General features: G+C 40.8%; 2 protein-coding genes and 1 non-coding gene across 7 annotated transcripts in view; 2 read left to right on the top strand and 1 right to left on the bottom strand.

Moving 5' to 3' along the window:
• The window catches only part of GTF2E2 (general transcription factor IIE subunit 2), an 83600-nt gene extending 58041 nt beyond the window's left edge, over nucleotides 1–25559 (bottom strand). The window contains exons 1-3 of one of the 2 annotated variants that reach the window (XM_074383907.1): nucleotides 25313–25547; nucleotides 22545–22659; nucleotides 20518–20687 (exon numbers count right to left, since the gene is read on the bottom strand). In XM_074383907.1, the coding sequence (XP_074240008.1) occupies nucleotides 20518–20683 (166 nt within the window). In that variant the 5' untranslated portion in view covers nucleotides 20684–20687; nucleotides 22545–22659; nucleotides 25313–25547. Of the gene's footprint in view, nucleotides 1–20517; nucleotides 20688–22544; nucleotides 22660–25312 lie in introns of both variants that reach the window. The other variant, XM_010348678.3, reaches the window with a different exon arrangement.
• Nucleotides 1016–14867, top strand: SMIM18 (small integral membrane protein 18). 4 transcript variants are annotated; one of them, XM_074383909.1, is made up of 4 exons: nucleotides 1016–1122; nucleotides 2150–2220; nucleotides 8835–8897; nucleotides 9612–14867. In XM_074383909.1, exon 4 carries the CDS (start codon nucleotides 9649–9651, stop codon nucleotides 9934–9936), a length of 288 nt encoding a protein of 95 aa, XP_074240010.1. In that variant the 5' UTR covers nucleotides 1016–1122; nucleotides 2150–2220; nucleotides 8835–8897; nucleotides 9612–9648; the 3' UTR covers nucleotides 9937–14867. The 4 variants fall into 4 exon arrangements, with proteins under 4 accessions (XP_074240010.1, XP_074240009.1, XP_074240011.1 ...); XM_074383908.1 differs by having other exon boundaries at nucleotides 8816–8897; XM_074383910.1 differs by lacking the exon at nucleotides 2150–2220 and having other exon boundaries at nucleotides 1031–1122.
• On the top strand, nucleotides 7415–7528 carry LOC120361554 (U5 spliceosomal RNA). Its single transcript, XR_005577731.1, has one exon. It is a non-coding gene; the product is annotated as a U5 spliceosomal RNA (small nuclear RNA).
• Nucleotides 25560–27184: the final 1625 nt, after the last annotated feature.

Below are 27184 nucleotides of genomic sequence, written 5' to 3'. Positions count from 1 at the left end.
TTATTTATTTTATTTATTTATGTATTTATTTGAGACACAGTCTCATTTTGTTGCCCAGGCTGGAATGCAATGGTGCGATCTGGGCTCATTACAACCTCTGCCACCTGGGTTCAAGTGACTCTCCCGAGTAGCTGGGATTTTAGGTACCTGCCACCATGCCTAGCTAATTTTTGTAGTTTTGGTAGAGACGGGGTTTCACCAACTTGGCCAGGCTGGTCTTGAACTCCTGACCTCATGATCCACTCGCCTCAGCCTCCCAAAGTGCTGGAATTACAGGTATGAGCCACTACGCCAGGTCTTCATCCATAATTTCAAAAAGCAAGTCTATACAGCATGTACCCAGTCTGCTGCTGTTCTAACAGCCCCTCCTATAATTAAAAACCTTCATTCTGCTGTGCTTAGACCACAACTCTAAATAATACACACTAACTAAAAATACTGTCTCTAAACAGCCAACTTGGAGATCACTTTGCCATTTACATTTCAGAGACTACTTTTTAAATGCAAGTACTGTGTTTTACCTAACGAGCCCTATTCCAACTTGGCAAACTGAAAACCAATTCTTTTTCTTCATAACTCCTCCTAAATCAAACTAACACATGGAAATAATCACTTCCAGAGGACAAAAATTATACACGGAACAAGTAATGAAAGAAAAGGAAGAACAAGAAAATAAAAATTAATTCATGAGATTTTATGCACACTTCCTGAAGAAAATACCAGGCTGGCAAACCTGGACTGTTTGTTTCCTAGGTTACTACCTCTCCCGACATTATCTTCCAGCCCTAGCACTGAAGAATTCACTGAAGGACCTGAAATTTGATAATGAAACACTAAGGAATCATCAATTTGTTAGTAACTCACAAATTCCTATACAGGAATTTAGCTTAAGAACAAAAAATAAAGGAGAAGGGACGACAGTTGATACCCCAGACAGCTCTATTCAAGTTTATGAATGATTTACTCTTAAGGGTGGCAAGACTTAATGCAAATGAACACAGAGGAAACTGTCAGCTCCATTGTGGTTCGACCAATAGAAGCACAGCTCCATCTTGGCTGTGCACTAGACTGCATTACAAACAGACGATACCATCGCTTCAACAGCATCCTCTCAGACAAGAGGTAGGTTTATACGATCTTTTTTATTTAGTGGTACATGTCCTTATGATGCAATAGGAAAATATTTTACCCTGAAAAATTAACCAGAAAGCTTTGCTCCTAATAAATATCCAAAAAAAGCAATGTATTTGTTTCACCGCTTGGTAGGATTTTATTACGAAAATATGAAGACTGCCTTGTGCTATTTGATAAGCGCCCTTACCATCTGTGCCTTAATGGAAAATTCATTACATTTTACATGAACCTGATCTATATCCAGACCTTAGAGTAAACCGTACCTTTTATTTTAACTGGTTACTTGCTAATTTCATTTTCTCTGAGCGATTTCATTTCTGCAGTTTGGTCTGTCTTAACAAAGGATTTTTCTTAAAGAAAAACCTGGACCAAAAGCGACTCCCAGACTAAAGCTTTCTGATTCTATGTGCAAATGATATTGGCTGCTAAAAAATAGTTACTTATAAGAAAGTTTGTTATATTTTTTACAACGATAAAATAGTTCAAAATTATTTTTATTTGACTTTGAACGTAGATGCAGAGAATGCCAAGAAATTATCACAATTTTAATTTTTACATAAAAGATCATAAAAGGTATCACTATTTAGGCTGCATTATAACCAAACAGATAATTTATACAGCTTCAGACTTCCTTAACATTTTAATTAAAATAATTCTTCACTGTGAAATTTATCTTACTGTAATATACAAGTCATGCTAATATTAAACAAAAACCTTCTTAAATAGCCTTTCATTTTTTATATCGATTTATCACAGCACTTAAATATAATGTTGAAGTCATTCTTAAACTGATCCTTAAAATAAATACAGTAAGTCCTTTTGTTAGCTGCATTTTAAAATAAAAATATGTCCTAGGAAGAATTGGTTAAGAAAGGAGAGTTAAGCACCTTTCTAGGTAACAAGATTATCTTCGTGGCTCAGAGCAATCATTCATGTCTGTTAAAAATTAGTATCAACTGCTGATCAAATTTCTAATTTCATACTATTTAAGCATAAAAATTTCGTTATTTACTAGATGTTAGAACTCCAGGATACATACTATATACACTGACCTAAAGAGCCAACTTCTGCCCTTTCACCCTGCTGGTAAGTTTATTTAAAGGCTTTTATTTTTCTTCATAATTTCCATCCCTTTTCTTAGTCAGCATTTGGCTAGCATGGCCAAAGTAACCCCTGCAAAACCCAAAGGTTGCTGTAATAAGATCTTAGCTCTGTCCAGGTTCAGCACAGTGAGGTTAATTACCTAGAAACCATTTGTGCTTGCTACAGAAAGTACAGAAGCACCAAAACCAAGTCTCAGATAAAATAAAAACATTGTCAAATAAAACAGTTAACGTACAACTCAAATTTCAGGTAAACTGTAAACAGAAACCCCTACCACCCACAATGTTTTAACACTGTACCATCAGCCTACATTTTGCTTGGAATATGTCTATTGTTAGCACAGATGGAGGCTCATTGCTGTTTCACCAAGCAGACTAGAGACGTGGCCTAAGTTCCAGAGTTTAAATTAAGTGAGTTGCTCTATATTTACAGGCTATTAGGATTAACTGATCATATTTCAAAGTGATATGCTTAAAAGCACTTGAGAATTCAATTCAAAGGCTTTTACCATAAATACACCAAAAGCCTAACTTTATTCTCTTCTGCCAACACAAAGATTCCAGAACAGTTCCAAGTCCCATCCCCGTCAATACTCCACTGGGGCCTTTGGAAATGGAAGTAAACATATCAAAATTAATATAAAACAAAAACACAGCTGGGTGCAGTGGCTCATGTCTGTAATTCCAGCACTTTGGGAGGCTGAGGCGGACTGATCACGAGGTCAGGAGTTCCAGACCAGCCTGACCAACATGGTGAAATCCAGTCTCTAGTTAAAAATACAAAAATTAGCCAGGCATGGTGGCGCACATCTGCAATCCCAGCTACTTGGGAGGCTGAGGCAGGAGAATTGCTCGAACCTGGGAGGCGGAGGTTGCAATGAGCCAAGAGCGTGCCATTGCACTCCAGCCTGGGAGACACAGCAAGATTCCATCTCAAAAAAAAAAAAAAAAAAAGCAAACATATATATATTTATATATATGTTATTTACTTTAAAGCTCCCCATTCCTGTAATCAAATTTTAAGGGGTGGGTGGGGAAATCCTGAAAAAGACTGTTATTTTACTTTTTTATACACCATTTTCTCTTGCTTTTTATAAAGAATGTTTGCAGCATTTGCTTAATATAAACTTACATTTTAACTTCAAAGCTAAGTCTCAGGATAGGAGAAAATCCTAATGACATATTTCTTTTTTGGGGGGCAGGGGGGACAGAGTCACACTCTTTCGCCCAGGCTAGAGTACAGTGGTGAAATTTCAGCTCACTGCAACCTCCGCCGCCCAGGTTCAGACAATTCTCTTGCCTCAGCCTCCTGAAAAGCTGGGAATACACACACACCTGCCACCACAACTGGCTGATTTTTGTGTTTTTAGCAGAGACGGGGTTTCATCATGTTGGTAAAGCAGGTCTTGAACTTATGACCTCAGGTGATCCACCCACCTCGGCCTCCCAGAGTGTTAGGATTACAGGCCTAATGGTATATTTCTTTCTGCATACTTAGTTATGCCTAATCCATGAAAGTAAGATTTACCTTTTCCCCTAAATTAACCATCAAAAATTAATAGAGCTCTACCATACTTAGAAAGAACATGCCACACTAAATTTCGGGTAGAAAATGACTTCATATTACAGTGTTTACTTTTTTCAGATATGCCCAGAAGCTAACAAATGATGAATGTTTTGAGCTGCTCGGTTATCGATACACTCACAAGGCAAATCATCATCATTTGCAACATAAACCAAACCTATACACTTTCTTAAACTGCTCAGACACTTCCAGCAAAGGATGTTAAGTGCCTTTGGAGGTAGCCTATGGTGTTACCCATAGTCATTAATACAAGCGTAATTGGTGGGGGCGGTTGTTGTTGTTGTTGTTGTTTTTTTTTTTTTTTCCAGACAGAGTCTCACTCTATCACCCAGGCTGGAGTGCAATGGAGAAATCACAGCTCACTGCAACCTCAACCTCCTAGGCTCAAACTCTCCTCCTATCTGAACCTCCCAAGCAGCTGAGACTACAGGTGCCTATTACCATGCCCAGCTAATTTTTATTTTTGTAGAGACAGGGCCTCACTATGTTGCCCAGGCTGGTCTCAAACTCCTGGGCTTGGCCAGATGCGGTGGCTCACGCCTGTAATCCTAGCATTTTGGGAGGCCAAAGCAGGTGGATTACCTGAGGTGAGGAGTTCAAGACCAGCCTGGCCAACATGGTGAAACCTCATCTCTACTAAAAATACAAAAATTAGCTGGGCTTGGTGGTACACACATGTAATCCCAGCTACTAAGGAGACTGAGGCAGGAGAATCACTTGAACCAGGATGCTGAGGTTGCAGTGAGCCAAGACCATGCCACTGCACTCCAACCTGGGAAATAGAGCAAGACTGTCTCAAAAATAAAAATAAAAACTCCTGGGCTCAAGTGATCCCTCCTGAGTAGACCTCCTGGACTCAAGTGATCCTCCTGTCAGGGCCTCCCAAAGTATGGGGGTTATAGCCATGAGCCACTGCAACCAGCCAAGCAAATTATAAGCATTTTTATATGTGAATAAAGTATACAATCTAACCAAATGACAGTGTTTACTAATCCCAATTTGAATTTTTTTGAATCCAGAAAACTCAATAAATGTAGTAAACAAAAACAAGAGACTCTTTTTAAGTGAAAGCAAGTTTATTAAGTAATGGAACACTCAGTAGCACTCTGGAAGTTGTATTAGGCTAACATTTTGCATTACTACATTATATAAGTAGATATTAATAGTTGATTTAACTAGATGTGTTAAATTTTGAAAGTGCAAAGATATTTTATCTTTTTGAATTAAAAGAGAAGAGCTAAAAATAATAACAATAAAAGAATGGTTATTCCATACTACTCCATAAGCAGAGCAGACCTGAGGGCTGCTGATTGGCTAACAAAAGACTTTTAAGAAAGCCAAGAATAAGAAACAGTACTTTTTATTTCTCCTTTTAAAAGAGATGATTTATTTTGGTTTTAAATAAATAATAAATTCAAATGGTTGAAAGAAACAAACGAACACAAGGTATAGGTTAAGAAGCCTCAAACATATCACTGTGCCTCACTCTCCTCCCTATGGATCCCCATACACACCATCATTGTGATTAATTTCTTGTAGGTCTTTCCAAGATGTCTATGCAGACACAAGCAAACTAGAGTTTATGTGTCCCCTTTTCCTATATACTCTGTCCTACACCTTGTTCTTTTCACTGAAGAACATATCCTAGGGTCAGGCGTGGTGGCTCACGTCTGTAATCCTATCACTTTGGGAGGCCAAGGTGGGTGGATCACGAGGTCAGGAGTTCAAGACCAGCCTGGCCAGTTCAAGACCAGCCTGGCCAGTTCAAGACCAGCCTGGCCAATACGGTGAAACCCCGTCTCTACTAAAAATACAAAATTTAGCCAGGCATGGTGGCTCATGCCTGTAATCCCAGCACTTTAGGAGGCTGGCGTCGGCAGATCACTCAAGGTCAGGAGTTTGAGACCAGCCTGGTCAACACAGTGAAACCCCATCTCTATTAAAAATACAAAAATTAGCCAGTCGTGGTGGTCAACACCTGTAATTCCAGCTACCAGGGAGGCTGAGGCAGGAGAATCACTTGAAACCAGGAGGCAGAGGTTGCAGTGAACAAGACTGTACAACTACACTCTAGACTGGACAACAGGGTAAGACTCTGTCTCAAAAAAAAAAAAATTTACTGTAATGATATTTCTTAAAGCAACAGTGAACATTTTAAATTAACATTAACTTCACCAATAAGGCAGATTAAACTAATCTGAGAGACACAATGTAGGAACTGCTTTTCTCTACTGTTTTCTCTCCCTATCATCCTTCCCCTTACAATACTTCTAATGCCAGGTTTAGAAAAAAAAGCCTTCAAAAGAAATTTCCAGACTTTAAAAAGGAATCAACCTGGAAGGCCTTAACAGAAAGTCCAAGGAATATTTCCATAAATGCTGGGGTGATCCTCAACTAGCCCAGGTAAAATGACTGGACAGACCCCCAACCAATTCTTTCTGCTCTTTGCCCACCTGCACAAGTGTTTCCCAAAAGACCTACTCTTCCTCATCTCCCTCTCATTAGCTCTGTTCTTCAAAAATGACCTGCAATCATTTACACTTAAGTAAAATAGCTATAATAATGTGTGCTACCCCTCACAGGAATATGCGTATTTTGGCAGTGCTAAATAACTTAAAGGACCTCCAAAAGCTGAGCAAGTTTAAGGCATTTGAGTGTGAGTGTGTATGCATGACACTACTCTGTTCAGGATGCTGGGTCAAAAAGGACCTAACTTTTGTCTCCATTTAAATAATTTTCTATGAGTTACTTTAATTTTTGTGTGCATGGTGATTAAAACTAGGGGAAGCAACAAGACAGAGGTTGAAGGGGTAGCCTATTAGGATATTCACATTATACAAAGGGGCACTATTTACATCATTTTCTACATGAACGGCACCCCACAACACAGTATGAATGGTGCTCCCTGGAATTGTGCAAGGTAGCATCCCTGCTTTCTGTTAGAAGTACTCTGAAGAGAAAATGCAAATGATAAAAGGATAATTTTGAAAGGCTGGGTATAGTCAGAAAAAACTGTAATGTAATAGGAAGTTACACATCTCTGTTCCAGACCATGTATTTTTGTATGATCCCAAACTAAAAGCAGCAATTGATTCTGTTACTGTCCATCAGTCTGTCTCTAACTTCAAGACAAAGGGTCACCAAGTACCATAAAACAGGATTCCTAAATCCAAAAGAAAACATAGATTTAAGTATTTACTTCTGGACTCAGATCATCAGTTTAACCTTCAAAATGCAGGAGAAAACAAAGGAGGCAAATCCATTCAGAGAGGTGAAATCATTTATCAAGCAAACCTAAGAAAACAAAAACCTTAGAAAACGTAATTTTATCAACCCCAAATTTTAAAAATTTACTAAGAAAACAAAGCAATGTAAGGAATTATAGTTACAACTTTGAGTTTGGGATGTGAAGATAATACTGTGGTTATGTTTAAAAACAGAGTCCTCACCACTGGGAGATATATACTGAAATATTTCTAGATGAAATGATGTCTTGAATTTGCTTTAAAACCACCAATGGGGTGGAAGCAAACAGGCAGAGGTAGAGATGGGCCAAGGGCTGATGAATGAAATTATATTATAAGTACATGGGATACTCTGATTTCTCTTCAGATCGTATAAATCTCTGGTCTTTTACTAAAGATTTCTTTGGAGAGGAGCAATTCTGAGTCTTAACCCAATTTCTGAGGCCCTGCATTTGCAAGGTTACTAAGAAAAAAAAACAAAAAAAAAAGTACATGGGGTTCATACTGCTTTGTAGTTTTTGTTAAATGAAACACTCTCACACACAAAGTATCTCCAGAATTTAAGCATTTGTTATAAAAGTAAAATCCTGGCTGGGCACGGTGGCTCATGCCTGTAATCCCAGCACTTTGGGAAGCCGAGACAGGTGGATCAGGAGGTCAGGAGATCGAGACCATCCTGGCCAACATGGTGAAACCCCATCTCTACTAAAAATACAAAAATTAGCCAGGCATGGTGGCACACGACTTTAGTCCCAGCTACTCAGGTGGCTGAGGCAGGAGAATCATTTGAACCCGGGAGGTGGAGGTTGCAGTGAGCCAAGATCGCACCACTGCACTCCAGCCTGGCGACAGAGCAAGACTCCATCTAAAAAAAATAAATAAAATAAATAAAATAAAATCCTCTTTACAAGTATGTAGTAAAGGGAAAGCATACAGAATGACAATCAATAAATTAATGAAGTAGAATTACATTTTTTCTCCAATTTCCAAAATGTTCTTTGTTTTTTGTTTTTTGTTTTTTTTGAGGTGGAGTTTCGCTCTTGTTACCCAGGCTGGAGTGCAATGGCGCGATCTCGGCTCACCGCAACCTCCGCCTCCTGGGTTCAAGCAATTCTCTTGCCTCAGCCTCCTGAGTAGCTGGGATTACAGGCACGTGCCACCATGCCCAGCTAATTTTTTTTATATTTTTAGTAGAGACGGGGTTTCACCATGTTGACCAGGATGGTCTCAATCTCTCGACCTCGTGATCCACCCACCTTTGCCTCCCAAAGTGCTGGGATTACAGGCTTGAGCCACCGCACCCGGCCTCCAAAATGTTCTTAGTGCACAGGTATAATTTTTTAAAATAAGTGTTAAAATATTGGAGATTGAGATAGTAAAAACTCATTTAGTTCCTTATTGCCGTAGTTCCATACTATCAAATGTTTAATCCTAACAGTCCCCATTTAAGAGCTAACAAGTATCAGTTTAAGAGCTAAACTTAATGCAGTAATACTCAAAGTTGAATTCACTAGCTTCTTTAGTGAAATGGAATAATAATTTAATAACATACCTTTGGGAAGGCTAAATTTGTCCTTTTAAAAATATTTCTGTCTGTGGGTCACTTAGATATATGAAACATTTAAGACTATTATCTGCAACCCCAAGATTAAGGATTCTTCACAGACAACTTTAACCTAAAATTATATTATCCCCATTCTGAAAACTGGCATTATTTGGCTTTTCTTTCTCTACTATTTTTCACTCAGTCACTATTTCCTGATTCAGATCACCTGTCATCAAAGATTAAAGGAGGGGAAACAGAAGACAGAAATACACTGAACCAAAAAGGTAAGAAGAATCCACCATGCTAATGATAAAAGCTTTTCCAGGCGCAGTTTGAAGAACACAACCTTAAAACGCCTAGGTTTTTCATAGACAATAGCTCATTGACCACTGCTTTAATCAAGTTTTAAACCAATACAGTTGCCTTTTCCCCTTCCATTTGCAGTTAATTTCTGTATATGAATTTTTTTTTTTTTTTTTTTTTTTGAGACAGGGTTTCAGTCCCATTGTCAAGGCTAGAGTGCAGTACCACGATCTTAGCGCACCGCAACCTGCACGTCCCTGGCTTAAGCAATTTTCCAAGCTTAGCCTCCCAAATAGCTGGACTACAGGCACGCACCACTATGCCTGGCTAATTTTTGTATGTTTTGTTGAGACAGGGTTTCATCACGTTGCCCAGGCTGGTCTTCACCTCCTGGACTTAAGTGATCTGCCTACCCTGGTCTCCCAAAGTGCTAGGATTACAGACATGAGCCACCATGCCTGGCTGAATCTTAAACATACGTGTTCATCTAACAAATAATCTACATTAAAAAAACAGGTTATGGTTTACTAAGTATGTTGGCACAGATATACAAAAAATTCAAAACGACCATTTAGGCATTAGTTAAGGAAGATTCATGTTGCCTATATAAATTTACTAAGAAATCTTAGTACTGAGATTTGAATTAACAGATCTGTAGTTTGCTTACATAAATTCATTTTCTACCTTTTTTATAGATTCAAAAGAGCAATATAAGAAGTGGAATCTCTAAGAATGGCTTCCAGCCACTGGAATGAAACCACTACCACTGTTTATCAGTACCTTGGTTTTCAAGTTCAAAAAATTTACCCTTTCCATGACAACTGGAACACTGCCTGCTTTGTCATCTTGCTTTTATTTATATTTACAGTGGTAGCTTTAGTGGTGCTGGCTTTCCTTTACGAAGTGCTTGACTGCTGCTGTTGTGTAAAAAACAAAACTGTGAAAGACTTGAAAAGTGAACCCAACCCTCTTAGAAGTATGATGGACAACATCAGAAAACGTGAAACGGAAGTGGTCTAACATGACAGATGATGAACAAAATCTCTGAAAGCAGCTCAACCTCTTCTGAGAAAAAAAAAATCTTCTGAAGTCAAGTGTTACTATAAAACAAATTTTGACTGAATGGTTAAAAGATTTCTAGTAGAAGGGGAAAAACAAGTTAAATATGCACTGCTTGTGTGTGTAGCCCTTTCATTAAATATACAGTAAAACTTCACAGATGTGAATTTACCTGCCTATTTAACGCTGACACTTCAAAAAGTGGATAAAAGATTCCTAGAGTTCAATATTGAGCAGCAAAAGGTAAGCTGGAGCCGGGCGCGGTGGCTCAAGCCTGTAATCCCAGCACTTTGGGAGGCCGAGGCGGGTGGATCACGAAGTCAGGAGATCGAGACCATCCTGGTCAACATGGTGAAACCCCGTCTCCACGAAAAATACAAAAAATTAGCTGGGCATGGTGGCGTGTGCCTGTAATCCCAGCTACTCAGGAGGCTGAGGCAGGAGAATTGCCTGAACCCAGGAGGCGGAGGTTGCGGTGAGCCGAGATCGCGCCATTGCACTCCAGCCTGGGTAACAAGAGCGAAACTCCGTCTCAAAAAAAAAAAAAAAAAAAAGGTAAGCTGGAAAACACAAGGGAGGTTAATGATGCTAAAATAATTTTATACCTGACCAATTCATGTAGCTGAAAAAATTGTGTGTTGCTAAGAAGAATGCTATTTAAAATGTGTTTCTAAGTCTAAACAAAATACTTCCACTTATATATGAAGTACCTATTTATAAAAAGTACTATTTTCTAATTTATTGAAAACAACTTATATAACTAACGACTTAAGTTTTATATAGGATATGACTAAGTTTCAAAATAATCAAAAATGCCATAGTATATTTGCATAAAATTCTCACAAAACTGTTTAGTTAGAAATGCATAATATAGGCCAGGTGCAGTGGCTCACGCCTGTAATCCCATCACTTTGGGAGGCCGAGGTGGGTGGATCACGAGGTCAAGAGATCGAGACCATCTTCGCCAAGATGGTGAAACTCTGTCTCTACTAAAAATACAAAAATTAGCTGGATGTGGTGGCGCGTGCCTGTAGTCCCATCTACTTAGGACGCTGAGGCAGGAGAATCTCTTGAACCTGGGAGGTGGAGGTTGCAGTGAGCCAAAATCACACCACTGCACTCCAGCCTGGTGACAGCAAGACTCTGTCTCAAAAAAAAAAAAAAAAAAGAAAAAGAAAAAGAAAAAGAAATGCATGATATAGGAAAGGCCTAGGCTATTTTCAAACTAAAACTTATTACTACATCCCTTCACTTCCTGAGTTTGTTCTTTCATTTTACCTCTCATAGTCACACTCTCAAAGGCTTACATAACCTAGGCAGAAAACACTGCAAAAAGGCCACTGAACACCTGTTGAGAAACAAGGTAGTTTTATTTCTTGGAATTGCAAGGGCTATATAGATATTTTGTGACCTTAACACTATTTAGCTATCACCTATGAGGAAACCAAAGCATGTTCTTAACCACTATACTACCCTTAAGTCAGAAATCCCACTCCGGGGACTGTATCCTGAGCAAGCTTAAGGTACAAAGATTTTTATAATGGCATTACTCAAAATAACAAAAAATTGGAAATAACTAAGCTTTTTTTTTTTTTGAGACAAGGTCTTACTCTGTTGCCAGCCTGAAGTGCAGTGGCACAATCTCAGCTCACTGCAGCCTCTGCCTCTGGGTTCAAGCGATTCTCCTGCATCAGCCTCCCAAGTAGCTGGGACTACAAGCACGCCACTAGGCCCAGCTAATTTTTGTATTTTTAGTAGAGATAGGATTTCACCATGTTGGCCAGGATGGTCTCCATCTCTTGACCTAGTGATCTGCCAACCTCAGCCTCCCAAAGTACTGGGATTACAGGTGTGAGCCACTGCACCCAGCCGTAACTGAGCTTTTAACTAAATATGCCACATTGACTTAATGGATTATTAAAAAGCAACTGGGGCCAGGCACGGTGGCTCATGCCTGTAATCCTAGCACTTTGGGAGGCTGAGGTAGGCGGGGAGGCCGAGGTGGGCTTATCTCAAGGTCAGGAGATCAAGACCATCCTGGCCAACATGGTAAAACCCCGTCTCTACTAAAATACAAAAAATTAGCCAGGCATGGTGGTGCATGCCTGTAGTCCCAGCTACTCGGGAGACTGAGGGAGGGAAATCGCTTAAACCTGGAGGTGGAGGTTGCAATGAGCCAAGATCGTGCCACTACACTCCAGCCTGGTGACAGAGCAAGAATCCATCTTAAAAAAAAAAAAAGCCACTGAAAATTCTGTTAAGATAAAAAAAAATATTTAAAAATAAGGTCCAGGTGCAGTGGCTCATGCTTATAATCCTAGGGCTTTGGGGAGGCCGAGGTGGGCAGATCACAAGGTCAGGAGTTCAAGACCAAACTAGCCAACATAGTGAAACCCATCTCTACTAAACATACAAAATAAATAAATAAATAAATAAATAAATAGCTGGGTGTAGTGGCGGGCACCTGCAGTCCCAGCTACCTGGAAGGCTGAGGCAAGAAAATCGCTTGAACCCAGGAGGGAGAAGTTGCAGAGAGCCAAGATGGCGCCACTGCACTCCAGTGTGGGCAACACAGCAAGATTCTGTCCCAAAAATAAAAAATAAACTCAGAATATAAAAGTTTTAATATAATTATCAATGATAATATAAATTAATATACGTATCAGTAAGGTCTGAAAACAAACATGGAGAATTAGAATAGTTGGTATATTAAGAGGGCTATGGGGACCAAAAAAAGCACTAGGTATTACAAAAGACTTTTTTTTTTAAATCTCCACCACTGATGGAATTTTTTTATGTGTAATAAATAACAGTGGTAAAGAGAGGAAACCTGTTATTTTCAATTTAAAGAATCTTAGCTGGGCGTGGTGGCTCATGCCTGTAATCCCTGCACTTTGGGAGGCCAAGGCAAGTGGATCACCTGAGGTCAGGAGTTTGAGACCAGCCTGGTTGACACAGTGAAACCCCATCTCTACTAAAAATACAAAAAAATTAGCCCGACATAGGAGCGGGTACCTCTAATTCCAGCTACTTGGGAGGCTGAGGCAGGAGAATCACTTCAACCTGGGAGGCAGAGGTTGCAGTGAGCCAAGATTGCGCCAGTGCACTCCAGCCTGAACAAGAGTGAAACTCCGTCTCAGGGGAAAAAAAAAAAAAGAATCTTAATTGCCAATTTGAAACCACTCTTCCACAAAGTATTTTTTTATATTTAAAAGGACTTGTGAAGCTTGGGTATATAAAATACTTTGGTAACCAGGAACTGAGCACTGCTAAAACCACATACATTTTCATAAACACTGGATTCTTGGCAACAGATGGGAAGTACACAGGTTCTCCATAACCAGATTTTCTGGCCCGCCACAGTGGCTCACACTTGTAATCCCAGCCCTTTGGGAAGCCAAAGCGAGTGGATCACTGAGGTCAGGAGTTCAAGACCAGCCAGACCAAATGACAGAGACAGGTGAAAGCCTGTCTCTACTAAAAATACAAAAATTAGCCAAGCATGGTGACAGGCACCTGTAGTCCCACATACTCGGGAGGCTGAGAGGAGAATTGCTTGAACTCATGAGGCGGAGGCTGCAGTGAGCTGAGACCGCACCACTGCACTCCAGCCTGGGCAACAAAAGTGAGACTCCATTTCAAAAACAAAACAGATTTTTTAACAGTGTATACTATTAACTTTCTCTACCCTGTCCTGTAATTTATTTCGACATTTAACAAATATTTACTGAGTACTTACTACAAGTCAGGCAGCAATTAGGCCAGATACTGAGGGCGGAGTGGCAAACAAGGGATCACGTCATTGCAATGGTAAGTACACTGGGAGCTCCATCAGAGAGTGAGTGTTATAAGAACTCAAAGGTTATGCACTGAATTCACACTGGAGAATGAGAATAATATGACTTTTAAGCTGAAACTAAGAGGGTAGGAGGTAAGAAAGAATATTCCAGGAAGACAAAACATTATGAGTAAAAGAGGCATGAGAGAAAAAAGCATGTTGGAGGAGCTACAAGTCAGTAACACTAGGACAGAGTACAAGGAAAACAGTATGATACTAGACCTAAGAGATAATTAGAGGCCAGATCAGGCAGGTTGCAATAAAAACATGACTTTATCTGAAAAACAATAATGATCAGCTTGAGCAGAAAGCAATATGATCTAATGAGAAAAATCACTGCTGTATGAAGAATGAACAGGAAAGAAGCTAAACCAGAAGACCTGGTTTAGCAATCCAATGACAGTGGCCTGAACTAGAGTGGTATGGTAGCCTTTAGTGTTTCCACCCAATATTTCTAGCTCTCTTCATTAAGAAAAGCATGCACTTCGGAGCCCCCTATGGTTGGGAACATAACTCTGGCCAATGAGTGACTTGTGACTAACTCTGGTCAGTGAGCTGTGACAGGATGTGATGTGTGTTCACCTCCAGGCCACAGCACTTAACTGCTACTGCAAGCTCTTCCAGAGTTTGTTTTCCTGCTAACACAGAACTCACAAACATTTGAGCTACCACCTGCTCTGTGAGCCCAGTGGTAGTCTTGAGTGCTACAACTAGCTAAAATTCCTGCCAGCCCATGATAAACATGTAGTATGAAAGAGAAACAAGCTTTTGTTGTTTTAAGACATTGAGAATTTGGGATTCTTACTACAACAGTTTATCCTATCCTGACCATTAGTGATAACCCTGGCCAACCAAAGAGAAGTAAAGCGCTACAAAGGCTCTTCCTGCTGTTGAATGGGATCTGCTGTTTGTGTGGAAGATGAAATTCACTACCCAATACCTGTAGCCTAAGCTACAAAATGCAAAGACATTCTTGAGCAGGTCAATGGCTCAAGTGGCTTAAGCCTAAGAGTGGCTGTGTTAATGTTTAAAACGGTTTTTACATTTTGTTTACAATGGGTTAATTCTATGTAAATTTCACTGGAATGACAAATAAACCTACTGTATATTATAAGAATGACAGGCCTACTCTGATTTTTTTTTTTTAAAAAGCTGTTTTAAAATCAGTTATTAAAGCAGCGAAGAATATGTAAAAAAAAAATAAAAATAAAAATTATTGCTACATTATGAAGTAGCTAAAATAATTTCAGCTGTGAATTAAGTTCCAGTGACATTGTTTAACAGATAATAACATAAGAGTACACTAAACGCAAAGCAAGCAGAAGGAAATAATAAATACTGACGTGGAATTAGATTGATTAAAAAAAAAAAAAAAAAAAAAAAACAGAAGAATGAAACCAAAGGTTGGTTCTTTGAAAAAATCAAAAAAATTGATGACCCTTTAGCCAGACTAATCAAGAAAAAAAGGGAGAAAGCACAAATGCCTAGAATCAGAAATGAAAGAGGGCACCACGGTGCAGTGGCTCAGGCCTGTAATCCCAGCACTTTGGGAGGCCAAGGTGGATGGATCACCTGAGGTTAGGATTTCAAGACTAGCCTGGCCAATATGGCAAAACCCTGTCTCAACTAAAAAAAATCAGCTGGGCAAGGTGACACATGCCTGTAATCCTAGCTACTCTGAAGTCTGAGACAGGAGAATCACTTGAACCCGAGAGTCAGAGGTTGCAAAGAGCTGAGATCGTGCCACTGCACTCCAGCCCGGGCAACAGAGCAAGACTCTGCTTCAAAAAAAAGAAAGAAAGAGGGGATATCACTACTGACTTTACAGAAATCAATAGGATTATAAAGGAATACCTTGAAAAACCTTAGATGATGTAAATGATGAAATGAATAAACTCCTAAAAAGGCACAAAGTACCAAAATTAACTCAAAAAGAAATAGAAAATCTGAATAAACTGAAAAGAAAAAATTCTTACAAAGAGCTTTCCAAACAGGAAAGCTGATGCCCAAATGGCTTCACTAGTGAATTCTGCCAAACATTTAAAAAAAGATGGGGGGTGGGGAGTTGGGGAGAGACAGCATGGGGAGAAATGCCAGATATAGATGAAGGGAAGGAAGGCAGCAAATCACACTGCCATGTGTGTACCTATGCAACTATCTTGCATGTTCTTCACATGTAGCCCAAAACCTAAGATGCAATTAAAAAAAAACAGTAACCAAATTCCACAAACTCCTCCAGAAAATAGGTAAAAAGGAAGCACTTCACAAATCGTTTAAGTAGCCCTGAGAGGCACTAAAGGAAAAGAAACTACATATCAAGTCCCTCAGGAACAGAGATGCAAAAATCCTGGACCAAACACCAGCAAATTGAATACTACCACAAATAAAAACGATTATACACCATAACCAAGTAGCATTTATTCCAGGAATAAATGCAAGGTTGTTTTAACATCTAAATATCAATTAATGTTAATATACCATATTAACAGACTAAAGGGCAAGAACAACATGATCATCTCATTAGATACAGAAAAAGCACCAGACAACATCCAATACCCATTTATGACTAAAAACTTTCACAGTCAGATGCAGTAGCTTATGCCTATAATCCCAGCACTTCGGGAGGCAAAGGGGGATGGATCCCTTGATCCAAGGAGTTTGAGACCCACTAGGGCAACAAAGTAAAACCCCATCTCTACCAAAAAAAAGTTTTAATTAGACAAGTGTGCATGTGCTTGTAGTTCCAGCTACTCGGGAGGCTAAAGCTTGCTTGAGCCAGGGAGTTTCAAGGCTGCAGTGAGTCATGATCACGCCACTGTACTCCAGCCTGGGCAAGAGAGTAAGACCCTGTCTCAAAAGAAAACAAACAAAAAACCACCTCTCAACAAACTAAAAATAGAGGGGAACTTCTTCAACTGGAAAGGGCATGTGCAAAAACCTGCAGTAATATCCCATATAAGACTGAAAGACTGAACGCTCTGCCCTTAAGATCAGGAAAAAGGCAAAGATAGCTACTTTTACTATTCAACGTACAGCCAGTTCAGACAGGCAAAAAAATAAAGTTCATACTGTAAAGAAAAGAAAGAAAGGCAGAAAGACAGACAGACGGACGGATGGAAAAACAAACTGTTCTTATTCTCAGATGACATAATTTTGATCTAGAAAATACTAGGGAAACCACAGAAAAAACTGTTTGAAATAAAAAACAAGTTCAGTAAGGTTACAGAATACAAGATCAATGTATAAAAAAACTCCTGATGGGCCGGGTGCGGTGGCTCACGCCTGTGGTCCCAGCACTTTGGAAGGCCAAGGCAGGCAGATCATGAGGTTAAGAGATCGAGACCATCCCGACCAACATAGTGAAACCCTGTCTCTACTAAAATACAAAAATTAGCTGGGCGTGGTGGCACGCACCTGTAGTCCCAGCTACTTGGGAGGCTGAGGCAGGAGAACTGCTTGAAGCCAGGAGGCAGAGGTTGCAGTGAGCCAAGATCGTGCCACTGCATTCCCGCCTGGCGAAAGAGCAAGATTATCTCTAAAACAAACAAACAAACAAAAAAAACTCCTGTTTATATGTATATCAGAAACGAACAATCCAAAAAAAAAATCAAAGAAAACAATTTCATTCGTAAGTGAAATCGAATCAGAATAAAATAACCGCTGGGTGCAATGGCTCATACCTATAATCCCAACACTTTGGGAAGCCGGCTTGACGCCAGGAGTTTGAGACCAGCATGGGCAACACAGCAAGATCCTGTCTCTACAAAAATAATTTTTTTAAGCCATCCATTCATTGATGAAAGACTTAATGTTGTTAAGATAGCAATTCTCTTCCCCAAACTGATTTACAGATTCAATTCGATCCCTATGGAAATCCCAGCAGGTTTTGCAGATGTTGACAGACTGATCCTAAAATTTATACAGAAAGGCAAAGGATCCAGAAAAACCATAACAAATCTTGAAATAAAAAAAGAACTAAGTTGAAGGACTTATATTTCTCAATCTCAAACCTTAATTACAACGCTACAGCACTCAAGAGAATGATACTGGCATAAAGATACACACAGAAGTCAACGGAACCAAACTGAGACTCCAGAAATAAACTCTTTCATTTATGGTCTACTGATACTCAACAAGGGTGCAATGCAAGTCAATGGGGGAAAAGATCACTATTTCAAGAAATGACATTGGAACAACTCCATAAGAATGCACAAAATGATAAATTTTGACCCTTATGCTAACCCATACACAAAAATTGACTCTAACATACTACAGACCTAAATGTAGGAGCTAAAACTATAAAACTCTTAGAGGAAAACACAAAAGTAAATTTTTATGACCTGTGTCAGGCAAAGATTTCTTAGATATGACACCAAGAATACAAATAAGAAAAAAAAAATTGGTGAGCGAGGCATGGTGGCTCACACCTAGAATCCCAGCATTTTGGGAAGCTGAGGCATGGTGGCTCACACCCAGAATCCCAGCATTTTGGGAAGCTGAGGCGGGTGGATCACCTGAGGTCAGGAGTTCAAGACCAGCCTGGCAAACAGTGAAACCCCATCTCTACTAAAAATACAAAAAATTAGGTAGGCGTGGTGGCAGCTGCCTATAATCCCAGCTACTAGGGAGGCTGAGGCAGGAAAATCTTGAACCCAGAAGGCAGAGGTTGCAGTGAGCCAAGACCGTGCCATTGTACTCCAGCCTGGGCAACAAAATGAAACTCCATCTCAAAAAAAAAGGAAAAAAATTGGTAAGTTGGACTTCATCAAAATTAAAAACTTTTGCACACAAAAAGACACTATTAAGAAGATAAAATGGCAAGTACCTGCTTGAAGAAAATATTTGCAAATGTCATGTGTGTACCTATGCAACAATCTTGCATGTTCTTCACATGTACCCCAAAATCTAAAATGCAATTAAAAAAGAAAATATCTGCAAATGTATATCAAAGGATGGTACCCAGAATATATGAAGAATTCTTAAATCAATAGGAAAAGAAAATATACCTCAGTTTTTTTTTTAAAGGCAAAAAAATCTGAATAGACATTTCACCAAGGAATATACATGAATTAAAAAAAAAAGAAAGAAAAAACGGAATATACATGAATAGTCAATAAGCACATGAAACAATGTTCAACATCATTACTCATTAGGGAAATGCATATTAAAACCACAATGACAGCACTTCACACCTATAGGAATGGCTATGATAAAAAAGACAAAAAATGTCAAGTGTTGGCAAGGCTGAGAAAAAACTGGAACCCTGACACACAGATGGAGAAAACGTAAAACGGTACAGCTATTTTAGTAGTTTCTTAACAAGTTAAACATAAATTTGACATATGACTGAGAAATCCACTCCTAGGTCTCTATCCACAAGAGATAAAAAGATATGTCTACACAAACACTTGTACATGAATATTCACAGCAACAGTATTCAAAACCGCCAAAAAGTGTGAAAATCATCCAAATAACCGTTAGTTGGTGAATGGATAAACAAATTGTGGTTCATATATCCATACTATGGAATACTCTTCAGCAATAAAAACAGAATGAGGCCGGGCGCGGTGGCTCAAGCTTGTAATCCCAGCATTTTGGGAGGCCGAGGCAGGTGGATCACGAGGTCGAGAGATCAAGACCATCCTGGTCAACATGGTGAAACCCCGTCTCTACTAAAAATACAAAAAATTAGCTGGGCATGGTGGCACGTGCCTGTAATCCCAGGTACTCAGGAGGCTGAGGCAGGAGAATTGCCTGAACCCAGGAGGCGGAGGTTGCGGTGAGCCGAGATCACGCCATTGCACTCCAGCCTGGGTAACAAGAGCAAAACTCCGTCTCAAAAAAAAAAAAAAAAAAAAAAAAAAAAAAAAATAGAATGAAGTACTGATACATACTATACATGGCTAGAACTCAAAAATATGCTAAGTGAAAAAAAACAACACACAAAAGACCACTTATTTTTTGTTTTGAGACAGAGTCACACTCTGTTGCCCAGGGAGGAGTGCAGTGGCATGATCTCGGCTCACTGCAACCTCTGCCGACCAGTTTCAAACGATTCTCCTGCCTCAGCCTCCCAAGTAGCTGGAATTACAGTCACACACCACCACACCCGGCTAATTTTTATATTTTGAGTAGAGACAGCGTTTCAACATGTTGGCCAGTTTAGTTTCAAGCTCCTGACCTTGTGATCTGCCCACCTCAGCCTCCCAAAGTGCTGGGACTACAGGCGTGAGCCACCGCACCCGGCAAAAGACCACTTCTTATACAATTTCATTTATAAAAAATATCCAGAAAAGGCGAATATATAAAGATGGAAAGCAGATTACTGGTTTTCTGGGGCAGGATGGGAGAAGTCACTGCAAATGGGCACATCAGACGTTCTGGGGGCGATGAAAACAGCAGCAAAAGTCCGTAAATTTACTAAACATCTTTGAATGGTACACTTAAAATGAATGGACTGTATCGTATATAAATTAAACCTCAATGAAGTTTCTTTTTAAAGAGATAGTAACCTAAATTTTAACTACAGCATAAGACTATTAACATCCTAAGAGCTTAAATTCTTATTGTCCCCTCCTGTATATTTAATTAACTGCCTATCAACGTCAGTGCCGAACTGAAAAAGGAACTAGCCATAACTAAATGGTTTCCTCCTGAATAATCTGAATTTAAAAATCCAAACAGTCCTAAACAATTTTACTAACCAGAATTTTGTTTAGAGCCTGACGATCCTCCATGTTCTACCTTTGTTTTCTTCTTCTTAGATGATGACGATGATGACTCAGAAGACACTGAACGTTTTTCTACTACAGGAGTGGTAAGAGCTCGTTTTCTGAACAGCTCCCTTTCTCTCAACAGGCTTGGATCCATAATGCTACAAAGAAAAAATAAATAGCTTCAATATAGATTCAAGTCACTTAAACCTGCACTCTAAATCCACAGATCTCAACAAGTTACTTCCCAAACAAAATCACCTTTTATTATTTCTGTAACAATTGTTTGTATTTACTTATTCATGTACTCAAAAATTATTTCATTAGTGCATATTAGGTGCTAAGCACTGTACTAGCCATTATAGGAAAAAAAGAGGCCAGGCATAGTGGCTCAAGCACTTTGGGAGGCTGAGGTGGGTAGACTGCTTGAGCCCAGGAGTTGGAGACCACCAACTTACATGGTAAGACCTCATGTCTACAAAAAATACAAAAAATTAGGCAGGCATGGTGATTCATGCCTACAGTCCCAGCTACTCAGGAGGCGGAGGTGGGAGGATCGCTTGAGCCCAGGAGGTCAAGGCTGCAGTGAGCCATAATGACGCCACTGCACTCTAGCCTGGTGACAGAGCAAGACCGTTTCTCAAAAAAAGAAAAAAAAAAAAAAGGAGGAAGAGAAGGGAAGAAAGAAAAGAAACAGAATTATTCGCTAAAGCTCCAGAACTATGCTGTCCAATATAGCAGCCAATAGCCACATGTGCCTATTAAACATGTGAAATGTAGCTAGTTAGAACTGAGATGGACTTTTAAGTGTAAAAACACACCAGACTTCAAAGATTTAGTATAAAGAAAAAAACTGTTTAATTACTAATGAGATATTTTACATTAATTACATGTTGAAGTGATACTATTTTGAACACACTGGGTTAAATAAAATGTTAAAATTAATTTTATCAATTTAAAAATATTTCTATTAAAAAAGTTTAAGAGAAAGGGTCTCACTGTGTTGCCCAGCCTGGAGTACAGTGGTGTGATCATAGCTCAATGTAGCCTTTAACTTCTGGGTTCAAGCTATCTTCCCACCTCAGCCTCCTGGCTAGCTAGGACTATAGGTACACGCCACCACACCCAGTTAACTTTTTTAAAAAAATTTTAGAGACAAGGTCTTGCTGTTGCCCAGGCTGGTCTCAAACTCCTGGCCTCAAGCAATACCCCTACCTCAGTTTCCCAAAGGCTAGGATTATAAAAGTGAGCCACTACACCCAGCCAAGATTTTTTTCTTTTCCTTTTTTTTTTTTTTTTTTTTTTTGAGACAGAGTTTCACTCTTGTTGGCCAGGCTGAAGCGCAATGGCGCAATCTTGACTCACTGCAACCTCGACTCACTGCAACCTCCACCACCTGAGTTCAAGCGATTCTCCCACCTCAGCCTCCTGAATAGCTGGGACTACAGGCATGTGCCATCACATGTGCCCAGCTAGTTTTTGTATTTTTAGTAGAGATGGGGTTTCACCATGATGGCCAGGATGGTCTTGCTCTCTTGCCCTCATGATCTGCCAGCCTCAGCCTCTCAAAGTGCTGGGATAACAGGCATGAGCAACCGTGCACTGCCTAGAATATTTTTAATTACATGTGTGGCTCACACTTCCCACTCCCATTATATTTCTGTTGGACAATGTTGCTGCAGAAACAACATGAGGACTACAGGGCAGAAATCAGGAGACGGTGGATTTAGGGTCACTGCAAAAAAACAGAACCATCAGAACTGCTTATAAATAAAATGGCTTATTTTTAAAACTGGTGATGTCTCAATTATTAAGTGATGAAGAGGCTGAATTATTATATTTCTTAGAAATGTCTACAGAGAGTCAGGCACAGTAGCTCACATCTGTAATCCTAGCACTTTGGGAGGCTGAGGTGGGTGGATCACTTGAAGTCAGGAGTTCAAGACCAGCCTAGACAACACAGTGAAACCCTATCTCTAATAAAACTATAATATTTAGCCAGGTGTGGTGGCACATACCTGTAGTCCCACCTACTCAGGAGGCTGAGGCATGAGAACCCTTTTGAGTCCAGAAGAGGTTACAGCGAGCCGAGACTGCACCACTGCCCTCCAGCCTGGATGACACAGCAAAACCCTGTCTCAAAACAAAAAAAAAAAGAAAAGAAAAAAGAAAGAAAAAAAGAAATGTCTATAGAAAATTTCCAATCTGGAGGTGGTCTGAAACAACTTCTAAGTTGTGGCTGTTTGTCCAGTTCTAAAACTACAACTCTAAGCAATTTCAGTACAATCAAGGAAGCTACAGGTCAACCAACAAGAATTCTAAACACTCCTGAACTCTGCTAGTACCCTAGGAAGACCTCAAGCTGACTACATAAATGAATTTGACACTGTTAAGACTAGTGTCAGCTGGGAGGAAAAAGACTCAGACTTTGAAAGCTTTTAAGCACAGGATAGCTCAATAAATATTTGTTAAATGAACAACACATGGAACAACATCTTTTAATTGCTCTGGTCCCATGATTACTGGTTTCACACGCCTTTATTAAGTGTCTTCTGTTTGTGAGGCATTTGCTCTAAGCTTTGAAAAGTTATGGAGGATAAATCCTAGTCTGTGTGCTGCTTAGATTTGAGAAAATGAAAGCCTTGAGCTAAAAATTTAAAATATAAGCATTAATAAGGAATAATCAGAGTGAACTTCAGTTAAGGGGTGAACAATCACTGGACGCTGAATCAAAAACCTGTCTTCTCTCAGTTTTATTTTTTTAGATGAGTTATTATTTTAATATACGGAGCACACATTTAATATATTTTCAAAATTTAAACAAAGTTTTTGTTGGAAAACTTTACAAAATGATTCTGAAGTGTGCATGGAAAAATAAATGTTTCAATTTTTTTTTTTTTTTTTTTTTTTTTGAGACAGGCTAACTCTGCTGCCCAGGTGGGAGTGCAGTGGTGTGATCTCAGCTTACTGAAACCTCCGCCTCGTGGGCTCAAGAGATTCTCCCGCCTGCCTCAACTTCCCTCCCGAGAAGCTGGAACCACAGGTGGGCACCGCCACACCTGGCTAATTTTTGTATTTTTAGTAGAGAGGGGCTCATTCACCACGTTGGCCAGGCTGGTCTTGAACTCCCGACCTCAACTGATCCACCCACCTAAGCCTCCCTAAGTGCTAGGATTACAGGCAGAGCCACCATGCCCTGCCTCATTTTCAATTCCTAAGAGCCACATGGCTAGGCAACCCACAAGACCACTACATTCAGTTTCATAAGTAAAATGAAGACACTGCCAATGCTGTCCATGATCCAACCCAATTTTAAGAATGAGAAAATGTGTACGTTATTTTTTAAATAGTAAAGTCATAAAAACATGTTATTTTAATATTACTATTTTGAGTTGGATCTGAAAAAAAAATAAGAGAATGATTTACCGGGCTGAGGAACATAGGAGACAGCCTTGGGAGGAGGGAAAGCGTGGGGACAAGAAGAAAGGATAATTATCAATTGAGAAGGTGGGGGCAACAAACATTGTAAATCCCCAAAACAGGAAACATCTGTGTTTTATTTCACGTTGCAAAGGCGGGACCTTAATCCAGACTTTTTAAATATGACCTTAAAAGACTTAAATAAACCCATACAGTTTACAACAAACTAAATGCTTACAGTATTTGTACCCTCGCAACTCTCGGAGCGAAAAGTTATTAATGTTATTCCTATTTTAATACGTGAAATGTGAAGTGAAGCTGTCTGGTTAAGGTCGCACAGATGAAAGAACCCGGGTCAGGAGCCAAACCTCCTGACTCCTAAGTCAAGTGTTCCTTACACCAGACCTGGAACGCTGGTAAAGGCCTTTAAAACAAAGGCGACCTATGAGGTTCGGAACGTTCAAAGGCACCTAGAGCAGAAGGCTTCGCAATGTCTTTCACCATCACGTGCTCCATCTAACTTTTCCTCCTTTTTCAAAGACTACTCAATATCTGTACTAAGTTTAAGATCTCAGGACCCACCTGTGTGGTAAACAAGCTACATCGCTATGTCTATTTTACATTAAAACAAAACAAACTACCACCACAACTAAAAATGTTGACCGGTTCCTCTGTGGGTACATATGGAAAACCCATAAATTAAACTAAAAGCTGCTGGCTCCAAACCCACGACTCTTGCCACCATTCGACCTCTTCTTTCAGCCTTTCTACTTTCCATCTCTTTTGCTTCTTTCCCAGCCTCAGAAGTGTCCCTGGCACCTAGGCACCCGGCTATGAACAGCGGGCTGCTTCGCCTTTAAATGACAGCATTGAGGAGGTGGGCGAAAAGGGGGCCGCAGACCTTATTGTGTGGAAAACATCTTCAGACTGCAGAAATCAACTACTATCGTTAAAGTTTAGGAATCATCACAAACCAACTATCCAAAAGGTAGCCTAGAAACCAGTTCGCGTATGAGCATCTAAATCAGTCTTGAGCTGGCTGGAACACCGTGGCTCCCCAAACTCCACACCCGGTTCGCTTGGCTACCGCGCCCGTGAACTTGGAGGCTTGGAGGAGGCACGGTCCGACAGCAGACCGCGAATTTTCCCTCTTCCCAATCCAAAAGTTTGCTCAATGAACCTCCGGCCTAAGGACAATGCTGGGGGAACCGTTCGCGTGTTGGGCGTTTCGCGTCGAGAACGGCGGCCCCAGCTCCCCGTGGGGTGTAGGTCACACTCGGCCCCCGGGGAAGCGGCGGCGCGCCTGGGTCCCGGGGAACAGCAGGCCGGGACTCCGCGCCCCTCACCCGGCGGCCGCAGCCCCTACCTGAATGATTAAGGCAGCCCCGCGCGACTCGCCACCGCCTCCCTGAGCCTCCGCCGCGGCCAGCCGCCCACGCCGGCACGGCAGCCTCTTCCTGTCCCTCGTCAGCGCCCCCGCCTGCCCGCACGCACGCCCAGCGGGGACCCGCCAGGTCGGGGTCTCGCCACTGGCGGCGGCGGCAGTAGTTGAGGCGGCGTCTCGACCCGGGACTCCGCCCGCCACTTCCCGATCCAGTGCTAGGAGCTCAGTCCCGGCAGCCACCGCGGTACCATGGCCGCCGAGCGCGCGCATGCGTCATTGCGTGCCCCGCCTCGGTGCGGCGGGAGCAGAACTGGCCCTCTCGGGCGTCCCGCGGTCTCCATGACAACGAGGGAATGCTGGGGGCGGGGCCGAGGAGAGGACGGAGGTGGGAGGCGGCGCCAGGGATGAGGAAGGGCGGCTTTCTTTACAGACGCTTAATTAAAGCTGCTACAGCCGGCCCCGGAGTGCGCTGGGTTGTGGTGAACCCAGTCCGCGACTCTTATCTTTCAACGGTTATTTTGATTTCTTTGTCTTTTTCTTATTAGAGACAGGATCTCACTCGATCGCCCAGGCTGGAGTGCAGTGGCGCTGTCTCGGCTCACTGCTGGCTCCAAGCCCACGATTCTTGCCACCATTCAACCTCCTTCAACCTTTCTACTTCCTCTCTCTTTTGCTACCTTTTGGAGACTTGGTTTGTGGTGATCCTCCGCCTCCCGGGCTCAAGGCATTTTCCCACCTCAGCCTCCAGAGTAGCTGGGATCAAAGGCGAGTGCCACCAGGACGGGCAATATTTGTTGTTGTTATCGTTTGTATTCATAGTGTCTCACAATGTTGCCCAGGCTGGTCTCAAACTCCTGAGTTCAAGCGATCCGCCTGCCTCGTCCTCCCTACGTGCTGGGATTACAGGCGTGAGCCACCCCGCCCGGCCTCAACGGTTATTTTGCGACTACCCCAGTGCTACCCATCAGCACCTGCCCTCCGAGAAGGCGGTTCCAGCTCTTTTACAGCGAGTAACAGAGGCCCAGAAAGCTAATTAATAAATGACTTTCTCAAGACAGCATAACTAGCAAAGGCAGCCTGATGTGGAGCCCAGCCCAGGCTCCGCCCTTGTGAACTGTCTTAGGAAAGGATTTTGGATTCAGAAGCACGATGAATGGGTGAAAATAAAGCAATGGAAAAAATAATTGTCGTTGCCCGAACCCTGCAGCGTGGCAGGCCTTCCCTCACTCTTGTAAGCTAAAGCGGCAGTACAGCCAGCGCTCAGCCATTCTATGGCTCTCGTTTAATTACTTGCTACTGGTTACTCCTCAAGTTACTGAACCTGTGGCTTGGTTTTCTCATCTGGGAAATGGGGATAATCATTGTACTACTACAATGAGTTACTTGCATTGGACTGTGGTGAAAATTAAATGAGAAAATATCTAAAATTTTATTAAAAACTTGGAGAAAAAAGTCAAAAGATAATATTTTGTGATCTTTTTGATTAGTTTCATTCTAGAGAATTTTGTAATAAGCCTATTTGATGATCATCTGACATGCACAGAAAATGTAACTTTGTTTGAATCACAATTGATTAGGGCCCAGAATATTTACAAAAGGATAAAATCAAAGAACTAGTAGGAAACTGATGCGGTGTAAGGGGAGAAAGGGGCAGGGAATTCAGTATATATATATATTTTTAAAATCCCAAAGGTTAAGGTTGCATTGTTCTGAGAAAAATTAAACCATTTTTGTGTCGACTGAGCAGTCTTATTTCAACATTCCTTTCCCCAATGACTATGTAAATTTCATTTTTCAGAACTGGTAGAAATCAGTTTTGTGATTCTGCTGGCTCCCTTATTAATGAGTAGAAAC

Source organism: Saimiri boliviensis, chromosome 13, assembly GCF_048565385.1.
Source record: "Saimiri boliviensis isolate mSaiBol1 chromosome 13, mSaiBol1.pri, whole genome shotgun sequence".
In the NCBI taxonomy this organism is placed as follows: domain Eukaryota; kingdom Metazoa; phylum Chordata; class Mammalia; order Primates; family Cebidae; genus Saimiri; species Saimiri boliviensis.
The sequence above is the reverse complement of the archived record's forward strand: the minus strand, read 5'-3'. Positions and strand labels throughout refer to the sequence as shown.

Bases quoted from the DNA above. Each gene is read 5' to 3' on its own strand.
- SMIM18 (XM_074383909.1), top strand. From the start codon at position 9,649: ATGGCTTCCAGCCACTGGAATGAAACCACTACCACTGTTTATCAGTAC.